This window comes from Aptenodytes forsteri, unplaced genomic scaffold (genome assembly GCF_000699145.1).
Source record: "Aptenodytes forsteri isolate BGI_AS27 unplaced genomic scaffold, ASM69914v1 Scaffold13, whole genome shotgun sequence".
In the NCBI taxonomy this organism is placed as follows: Eukaryota; Metazoa; Chordata; class Aves; order Sphenisciformes; family Spheniscidae; genus Aptenodytes; species Aptenodytes forsteri.
In genome coordinates, this window is record NW_008794543.1 from 145,066 (window position 1) to 156,009 (window position 10,944).

At 35.8% G+C, this 10,944-nt stretch overlaps 1 protein-coding gene across 3 annotated transcripts in view; it reads right to left on the reverse strand.

Moving 5' to 3' along the window:
* Positions 1–10,944, reverse strand: part of FSTL5 (follistatin like 5) — a 356,700-nt gene that overhangs the window by 70,207 nt on the left and 275,549 nt on the right. For all 3 annotated transcript variants that reach the window (XM_009272309.2, XM_009272308.1, XM_009272310.1), the window contains exons 8-9: positions 4,604–4,765; positions 2,382–2,516 (exon numbers count right to left, since the gene is read on the reverse strand). In XM_009272309.2, coding sequence (XP_009270584.1) covers positions 2,382–2,516; positions 4,604–4,765 — 297 coding nt within the window. The remainder of the gene's footprint in view (positions 1–2,381; positions 2,517–4,603; positions 4,766–10,944) is intronic.

Consider the following 10,944-nt stretch of genomic DNA (forward strand, 5'->3'; position numbering starts at 1 on the left):
TTGTGACCTAATCATCAGGCTTTAAATTAAAGTAGTAGTAGCATTGTGTTTAAAATGTGTGAGTGGGGGAACAAAAGCCCACAGTCCTATCCAGGTGGTTTTACCTGTGTAATTTTCTTCCCTAATAATCCCTAATTTGCTGCATGAAACAGTGTTTTGGAAGAAAAAGAAAAACAAGCAGAGAAGAGTTAATAATGAAGCCCTTCTACTCTTAATTTCATTTTTTTAATGCTAGTGACTCCTCCTTGTAAAGGGACTTTTTTTTTAAACAGAAGCATTTTTTTAAACTGTAGCTATCAAAACTTGTACTTGTGAAGGCAGTTTATTCATGTAGTTGTGCTAATGATATTGATAGTAATTGCTTTTTTAATTAGTATGTACCTTAGTCTTCTTGCATGTACAGAAATGGGTTTCTGAGCCAAAGTAAGCGAATCAGAGTACCAGAGTAAGCATCTCATGTAAATACCTGTTGCACCTATATTTGAATGATATAATTATGCAGCTATGGACTATGTGTGTATTTACACATCCACCAATTTTTAGAAAACCATGTTCAGACACCAAGGAACACAATGGTAAAATGCCTCCCTTCAACATACAAAATAGAACTTGCAGAGTAAATGACTTTTATAGGAAGGAAGGAGTCTGTCTTTTGGACTAATTGTCTTAGCAATAACTGGGTTTATATTCTGTCTTCCTTCATTTGCATCTTTCATGACACCAGCGGTCATCATAACAACTTACTGCTAGTAGATTTTAAAGCATTTGTTGCAAGCAGTGTTCATTGCATAGCATGTGATTTTACAAATCCTGTAAAGTTAGCTGATCTAAAATTATTGCATCACATTACAATTCCTGAAAACGGTATTTTGCATAGGTGTGGCTATTCCTGAATAATCACTGCAGATCAGGTCTTCAGAGGATACAACAATTAGGTAACTAAAACACTTGGAAACTGGATAGTTGGATATAAATGTTTTGTTGTTAAGGCCAAACAAGTCTTAAGCAAGCATAAACAAATTCTAGTTTGTCAGGGTTTTGTAATTTGGCAACATTCACAACATTTTTCACAGACTGCAAAAGGCAAATGGAGGTGACCAAGCTACTTCATATCACCAGCTTACTAGAAATTCAGCATGATCAAACAACTTATCCTCAGCTGCCTTCTCAGAAATGTCTGAGCAGTCATTTTCATGACACTTAAACAAAACATGTTAAGACTTTTGAAATGACATTTATAATTAGTGTTGCTGAAAGAAGCTAAGTAAAGATACTGACATTTGGATTATAAAATTTTCCTGCATGGAAGATTTCCTCTGAATCGTTTAAAGCTTAATAAACCTATATGTAACTGAACTCTGCCTTGCGACAGAAGTGTCAGGCAGACTTGCAGTGCTACTAATTCTGCCTCTAGTATCTTCTGTTGAGTACTTGTCACTGTTGAACAAGCTTCTAGATAAATGGGAATTCCTTAAGTTAATGCAATCAGTCTCACTAGTAAAATAACTATCATTTTACTACATATATTTCTAATGAATATGTAATATTCATTAAAATAACAGATTTAAAAGGAAAAAAACAACAAAAAAAGCAAAAACAGATGGGTGAAGTGTAAAGTCAGGAATGGATTTTTCTGAGCAGAGGAAAGAAAGGGAAGGGGAAAGAAGCATCAAGGCAGACAAATAACACGCAAACAGCGTTTATAAACCTCGCTACCGTCCAACAGAGGATAAAGAAAGCTACTTTTCGGTAGTGGTAGAGATTTCTTTGGCACATTGAACTCCCAACTTCGCAAGTGAATGTGGTCACTGTTGCTCCGCATTTCTGGAGAGCCACAGTTATCCAGACACAAGACAGTGTGGGCAGGCTGGAACTGATCTGGACCTGCTGAGCACTCCAGCAGGTGAGATCATGTCCTGTGATGACTCTCATGTCATGAGAGCCAAGTTTGACTCTTGCTATATCTCAAGAACATACAGGAAGGTATACTGGAAAAAGTCTTCCTCCCGCACCCCCATCAACCCCAGAAACTATACCAGGACTACTGCTTTGCCTTATTTAGGCATCTAGTTCCTTTTATCCCTTCCTATTCCCTTCATATGCAACCAAACTATCATGAGGAAACTATCCAAATTTTAACAGCAGTGTGAAAAATTTCAATTCACAGAATGAATCAGAGATTTCATTTTACTTCTAAATAAACTTCAGATTATGCACTCTGCCTTTGATGATTCTTGGATATCATTATTTAAACTTCCTTTTTCTTTAATCATTTATCTACACATACTCATTTTAATTTATTTAATGTTTCACAGTTTTTAATACTGATTTGATGTTTAAGTGAGGGCTACGTGTATTTTTATACTTCTTATAATACTTACGGGTCTTTCTAGCAGAATCTTCTACAAAAAGAGAAGAAATGTCTTCATCCACCCCTGCTTCATTCTTTGCAATACAAGTATATGCTCCTGTATCTTCATAGCGCACATTGCTAATGTGAACCTCACTGCCATTTGCTGAAAGGAGAGGAAAAATTCAACATGCAGACATGCTACAGTGCTTTCAGATTATACATTCACAAGGCTTTCTCTGCTCATACTAATTAAACCATTTTCATTTCTGAGTTCATAACTTGGAGGCATGCCAAACTAATCCAAAGGTATTCAACTGGCTAGTGAATTACATACACTATTATTCATCTCACAGGTATTTGGAATACCTCAGCTGATTTTGCACGTCAGAGCCAAATATCAGTCTGAGGTTTTATATATGTTTAAATGACTATGGTTGTCTTTAAAATCACATAAATATAATGTTTTTATTATGTTTCATTTGGTCACTTGACACTATCACTGGCTTTACACAAAACAACCCAGGTTTCCATGGAACATAATGGGCTAAAATTTCAACATAATAATAATTATAATAAAATTATTTGTTTCTAGCAACCAGAGGCACCTGGTTTTGTTTTCATGTGAATGCAGTGTAACAACAGAAAAAACAGGCGCATTGGAATTTTACACCTACGTCAGTGTAGGAGTGAACAGAAACCACTTCAGGAGTTCTATGTCAGCTTGAGTAGGAATGTCAACAAACAGTCCAGGTTTCACAGGCAAAGGTCTTTTAAATAATGTGATGTGAATAACGATGTGACCAATGATTCATTGCATTTTAAGTATAGTATACCTGTTCAACTGTAGGATCTATTTTGTAAAAACAGTTTTGTAGGTATTCTAAAATATGGGCTAGAAGGGGCACTGGGTTATGGTGTGATACTCCTAGATCATTGTTTGCTTGAAGCTAATGTATAGATAGTTTAACTTGGGAAAAACTCGGAGAAAACGCAATGAGATTTTCAAAATTTTATTTCAAATAAGTACATTCAAGAAAATGGAATTAAATGTATTTTGCTTAGAGAAGAACCATTCTTATTTATTTATCATAAATATATGCCACAGAGGTGAGGGGGAAAAAAAAAAAAAAATCACTCAAATCCCTACAGGAGAAATTAACAGAATGCTGCTATGGAAGAGGAGTCTACCACTTTCTACTCATAGTGGAAAGTGTTTCTGCAAGGCAATTGTTCACATACATCCAGGAGAGAGGGCCATGAAAGAACAGAGGACTATGGCACCTACAGGGAAGGTAAGACTCTCTTGTAGAAGCATTCGCTGTCTGCCTGTCCCACTGTTTCTTACACTGCAGCCTGATTGCTGTCCTATCCTAATACACATCCTGTTTTTGCACATGAATGAGAGAAGGTTTTAAAGGGAACACTGGCAGCACGAGATTTTTTTTTTTATATGGCTGATCAAAGATCACCAGAAGGACTGCAGAAGATAGGTTTTGTGCTGGGCAGGGTGCTGGGCAGGTTCATTGAATTTGCTGAGCCCTGAAGATTCGTAGAAGATTCATAGACTGGCCTTTATTGTTGATTAAAAGACTTTCCTTTAGTTGGGTTTTTTTTGTGCAGTGTCTTTGCACTCCCCTGGAGGTCTGCTGAGACCCCTCAGAAAACAGCACATCCATTTCAGGTATTTCTCCTGTCCCTTCCACCATCAGGTTCCCAAGTCTCACTGAGATTCTTATCAGCCAAAAACCTTCTGTTGTCAACTGAGCTGTGGTAAAGGTAAAGTTTGGTCCATGTTCTGATCTAAATTTAAATCTGGACTCATGAAAAATAACTAGATCAATATCAATGCCTTAGAATAAATCTTTACAGACAAAAGCATTGCTTCCCAATTTAAATATTAGTGTTGAATACTCATTGAATGACATTAATATAGTTGTAGTGACAAATTTTAATACTGGGTTGGGACTGGGTCCTGGGCTGCTTGCTCTACTCAGAAACTGCACATTTTTGAATAGAGAAGAGCATATTGGAATTTACTGGTAAACCTGCCAGTAAGTACAACCATTACTCTAACAAAGAGAAACCAGAGAAGATATGTGTCTTGGGGAGTAACTGGAAGATATCTTCTGAAATGTTTTAGCTTAGACTTCAACCCTTGGTTAAAACTATGTAAGAAGGACAGCTAGTACAGAAAGGATGCACTGATAAAGCATTCGCAACCTGTAGAAAACAATAAATATGCACCTTTACCTTGAAGGGTTAGCTGTTTGGATAACTTCGGAGTGATATCAATTCCATTCTTCAGCCAACCAAGTTGTGGGTTGGGAATACCTTCAGCATGGCACCGAAGGCTAGCTGTCACACCTGGCTCCCTTGCCTGGCTCTCTGGATAGACTCGGATGACTGGTGGAACTGAAGGCAGGAAACAATTACAATTTAGTGGAGAAGAGTATTATCTTAATTTTAAGAAAAAGAATTACAAGCAATTCTAAAGACTCCTGCAGCTGTATATAACAATACAGTGTTGTTATATATATATATATATGGTTTTTTTATATATATGTTATATATAACAGTGTTGTTATGTTCAGTGACATTCAATGCTGAACTCTGTCACAGTAAATTTATGAAGTAGAAAGAATGTTCTGTGAGAAAAAACTCTTTTCACTGCCTGTGGTATCAATGAAAAAAGCCTGAATTCTAATTCAATAGTCTGGGGTTGAGCAATAATTTTTTTATTTTTCCTTAAATTTCTTTATAAAATATGAATAATGTACAACCAGTATGTTATGGTGTGATGTACAGAGATTGTAATTGTCCTGTTTCACAAACCTTTTCTTAACACTTCATCTCCATCTTTCCCCTCTCTCCAAAACACCTATCAGCAATCCATTTTACCGGTATAAAACATGTAATCACAGAATCGCATAATGGTTGAAGTTGAAAGGGACCTCCAGAGCTCATCTTGTCCAGTCCCCCTGCTCAAGCAGGGCCACCTAGAGCCAGTTGCCCAGGACCATATCTAGGTTTTAGAATATCTCCAAGGAGGGAGACTCTACCACCTCTCTGGGCGACCTGTGCCAGTGTTCGGTCACGCTCACAGTAAAAAAAATGTTTCCTGATGTTCAGACAGGACCTCCTGTGCCCAGGATACCATTTGCCCCCTTTATCACATGGGCACATTGCTGACTCATGTTCAACCTGGTGTCCATCAGGACCCCTAGGTCCTTTTCTGCCAAGCTGTTTTCAGATGGCAGGGTGAAATGGGGTGAAATGCTGGGTGGCCCCCAGCATATACTGGTGCATGGGGTTGTCCTTCCCCAGGTGCAGGACTTTGCACTTCTCCTTGTTGAACTTCATGAGGTTCATGCCAGTCCATTTCTCCAGCTTGTCAAGTTCCCCCTGAATGGCAGCATGACCCCCTGGTGTATCAGCCACTCCTCCCAGTTTGGTGTCATCTGCAAACCTGCTGAAGGTACAACTCTGCCCTATCATCCAGATCATTAATGAAGATGTTAAACAGGACATTTATAAGATTAGTCTTCTGAATTTCGTTATTAGCAAAATATAAGAATTGTTGACATTACTTTTCCAAGGTTTGGAAACTTGCTGCAGTATATGCTTCCCAACTAAAAATCTGCTACATACCAGAGAGAGGGCATATGACATCACAGTGGACATATTCTTATTAGTAATCAATGGTTGAGCAAGATTTAAAAATCTTGCTGTATAGATTTTTTTAGATGAATAATTATTGATCTTATCTTTAATTATGTATAGAGAGAACTTGCTTGAGGTTGTTTCTAACAATAAAAAAAAACCTGTAATGAAGGTTAAAGAAGTATATTTCCTATTCTCCAAAGTTTTGTTTAATGCAGCGTTAAAAATGTGGAATACTTAGCTGGTGTCACAAAACACAGCTGGGTAGAGGATGAAGTATCAGTTGATAATGAAAGAAGATAACAAGATCAAAAATTAAGTGTGTCTATTTTGGCACGAGATTAAATATTTTCAAATGCCATCCAACTGTTTACAAGAAATGTCCCAGCATGCTGTCCTATTAGAGCATAGAAATGCCTCAGATTTCAACATTGCAAGAAATACACAAATGTACTGTATCTCAGATAAGATGTGAAAATCAGTAGGTTTCAGGGATATTTTAAACTCAGTTAGAGATGAGGGTCTTTTCAAATAACATACACAGAAAATTACACATAACCCCAATATGCAAACTGCAAAAAATATAATAAAAGAACATGGAAGAAGATTAAAAATGTGAAAATTATAACAGCTAATTGCTTAGACTACCAGCTGAGAACAAGAACATATAAAAATCCGGGATTTAAGGTTTCTGTTGCGTTTCTGGAAGGGACTTTGCTTTTATGGACACAGATCTCTACTTTTCATCTCAAGCTTGACATTCCCATTCCCATTCCCCCTCCACTTCTTCCCTGTTCTGTCTCCTCCACCATAGGATCTGTGTGTTCTGTACTGAGACCTTGTCTTCCCCACTGCGTTTCTCATACTGAGCCCCACTCGACAGCACACTCAGATGGCCTGAGCCTCTTTCAGCACCTCAGCTCCCAATCTTCCTCTGCCTCACTTCCTAGGGTCCGATTTTCATGCCTGCCCTGTTCAGCATTTCTTGACAGAAAGTCCTTTAGCAGCCTACCCCATGTTGCAGACTTCCCACTGCATCAAAGCCAAATAGTTTATTTCTCCACCTTGCCTCAAGAAGAGCAAGGAGTTCCATCTCCTTAGAGACAGGACTGTCATCTTTTAACACTCTCAAACATCTCAGCAACACAAACAACTTTTTGGGACCAATAGCAAAGCATTGCAACTCATTGCATTCTGACTACTTAGGATATTTCTTGTCTGTTTTGTGCCAGTGAAATATTCTCATTGCATATAAAAACATATAAGAATTTAACTACCACACCTTGACAGACTTTTATTGAGTGTGTGTGAAGAGAAATTTTCTAAGAGTCCAATTTTGGAGAATTTTCATTGAATAGATAAAGGAATGTATTAGTTTATCATCTGCAAAAGGCAAATTATATTCTTGGGGCAACTTCATTCTTAGCAAAGTTTTAGAAAATATTAAAACTGAAATCAAATACTTCCTAAACAAACAAAAAAACAAAATCAAACCCTGCATCACAAGATGCTATTGGTGCTAAATTAACTACTCAAGGGTTAGGAGATGTGAAGGTAAGCACCTGCTCAAGTGAAAGCAGGCCTAGTTTTCTTCTACTATCCCATATTTCTGTAGTAGCTCCTGTTCCCTTTAGCAGTGTTTTCCCAGACACAGAGGTGCTTGCATGACACTAGTTTTTTTCTTGCCCTATCATTCCTCCATTTGCTGCCACTTCCCACTTTCCTCAGCAAATCTGTGTCTGATAGGTTATCTATACAACTAGAAAAGTTTTTCAACCTTTGTTTTGTATTATAATTTTTTATTTCATATCACCCTGGAGCCTACCTGTAATATGCCCCCCAAAACTGTGCAACTGAGGCATGCAGGCAATTAAAATATTAGTGCAGTGTGGGTTCAGTCTAAAAAAATTAATTTGATATGACAAGTTTGATATAAACTCTTTGGGTTCATTTCAATCACTTTTTTGTGTAACTGACCATAAATATTAGCAGAAAGCAAATTTTAAGTACACAAATAATGTGATTATTCCCACTGACTTTTAAAGAGGTATGTTCTAATATCTTAACCTAAAGAAACCTACTTTATAAGGGAAAGCTTATTACATAGGTCAAAAAAGGAGTGGAGAGAAAACATTGCATGATTGTATTTAGCAGAAGTGTATATAATATCTAATTGAATGAATCCTACATCCCTTATCATTCAGTTCAAAAAACCATGTGAGACTGTTGGTTCCAAATATGGTGAATATGTAACTACTTGATACATCATACAATTGCTATAAAAAACCCTGAAGATTATTTCAGTCAGGTCTAATGGGGAAAATAAAAAAAAAATAAATAAGAGAAAATAGTCTGTTCAAGCTGTCTGGAATCCAGGGAGAATGTATGTGTTTAAGAAAGAAATGTAATATATATAGTGAACTAGGTTCTTCTATTGCTGTATATGATAATGCTTCGTTTTGATTAAACTGAGATATTTTGTTTAGAAAAAACAAGGTGGTAAACAATTCTTCAGGCACTATAAAACACCAGTTTATATCTAGCTGAGGGTCTGGACTCTCTTTTCTTTACCTTAAGGTATCAAAACTTCTGGGTTTTTTAATAGGCCTTTTGTCTTGGAACTAAGGTGGTGAAAATTCTTGTCACCTCTCTGCAAAGGACTTTCCTTGTAAATCGATGTGAAAGCTCAGTGAGTAGGATAACATTGTTAATACATAAACAGAAAGAAAAACGTCATATTGGTGCTACATGTATAAATTGATTTGTAACATGTACCATAAACTCATATCATTTTTAGAGCAGGTTTGAATTTGAAGGTAGTCTTTCTCTTTTTTTATAATATGGTTAATGACATTTTGTTTATTGTCTAGAAACACCTTTCCAAAAGTGAAATTCCTCAAATTTACACTTTGAAAAATCTAGGCTATGACAGGTATATGCTTGTAAAATAGAAAAACTGAGTTATAAAAAAAATTAAATTTAAACTCATCTCGGTATTATGTCTATAACTGCCATCATGATCAATGTGTTATTAACAGCGCTGGTTACAGACAGCATAGATCCGTAACTTGATAAACATTGAGTTAATGAGAAAATGCAAACTTTCTAGGTATTTCAGCTTTTTCAATAGCAACTTTCAAGGCTTTTTTTGTGTCAGATGTGGATATCACATTCACGTAATCCTAAGAACAGTAATAACAAGAAAGAGTAATAATTTTTAAAAATGCTCCTTTAACACTTCAATTAACATAAGAATAACATAAACATAAGGAAAGAATCTTGTTTTATTAGTCAAATTCTGTTTTTTCACTTAACTGATGTATACACCTCTGTTCTCTTAAATAGCTGAATATTGACATATAAAGTGGTTAATTGAATATATTAATACCATCAAAGGGCATTTTAGAGACAGGTGGCCCCCTACCAAATACACCACCACATATTGTTTAAGAAGAAATGTAATATATATAGTGAACTAGGTTCTTCTATTGCTGTATATGATAATGCTTCGTTTTGATTAAACTGAGATATTTTGTTTAGAAAAAACAAGGTGGTAAACAATTCTTCAGGCACTATAAAACACCAGTTTATATCTAGCTGAGGGTCTGGACTCTCTTTTCTTTACCTTAAGGTATCAAAACTTCTGGGTTTTTTAATAGGCCTTTTGTCTTGGAACTAAGGTGGTGAAAATTCTTGTCACCTCTCTGCAAAGGACTTTCCTTGTAAATCGATGTGAAAGCTCAGTGAGTAGGATAACATTGTTAATACATAAACAGAAAGAAAAACGTCATATTGGTGCTACATGTATAAATTGATTTGTAACATGTACCATAAACTCATATCATTTTTAGAGCAGGTTTGAATTTGAAGGTAGTCTTTCTCTTTTTTTATAATATGGTTAATGACATTTTGTTTATTGTCTAGAAACACCTTTCCAAAAGTGAAATTCCTCAAATTTACACTTTGAAAAATCTAGGCTATGACAGGTATATGCTTGTAAAATAGAAAAACTGAGTTATAAAAAAAATTAAATTTAAACTCATCTCGGTATTATGTCTATAACTGCCATCATGATCAATGTGTTATTAACAGCGCTGGTTACAGACAGCATAGATCCGTAACTTGATAAACATTGAGTTAATGAGAAAATGCAAACTTTCTAGGTATTTCAGCTTTTTCAATAGCAACTTTCAAGGCTTTTTTTGTGTCAGATGTGGATATCACATTCACGTAATCCTAAGAACAGTAATAACAAGAAAGAGTAATAATTTTTAAAAATGCTCCTTTAACACTTCAATTAACATAAGAATAACATAAACATAAGGAAAGAATCTTGTTTTATTAGTCGAATTCTGTTTTTTCACTTAACTGATGTATACACCTCTGTTCTCTTAAATAGCTGAATATAGACATATAAAGTGGTTAATTGAATATATTAATACCATCAAAGGGCATTTTAGAGACAGGTGGCCCCCTACCAAATACACCACCACATATTACAAGAATGTCTGAGTTTGTTACAAATTTTTTGCTCTGACAACTGTTTACTACTTTGGAAGAACTCTACCAGCATTCCCTTATAAACTTTTGAATGGCTGCTGTGGAAAAAAACAGAGACTAATACACAAGCATAAGGGAAATGATACAAATCCACCTGAAATACAAATTAAGTAAAGATAGATTTTAATGAACAAATTATGGAGTTGCTATTATAAATATTTTAGGGGGGATTGAATTACATAGCTCCTCTTTGTCTTCAGTGATACTAAGACCATCACATATACCTATCATTATCTGAGAACAGACTTTCTAATTCATGGGGTTTATGACATGTGATGTGAACAAGAATAAAGGAAAAATACCTGATGGAATGAGTTTCAATATCACAGATATATGGAGGGGAAAAAAAAAAATCAAACTGACAGGCTCAG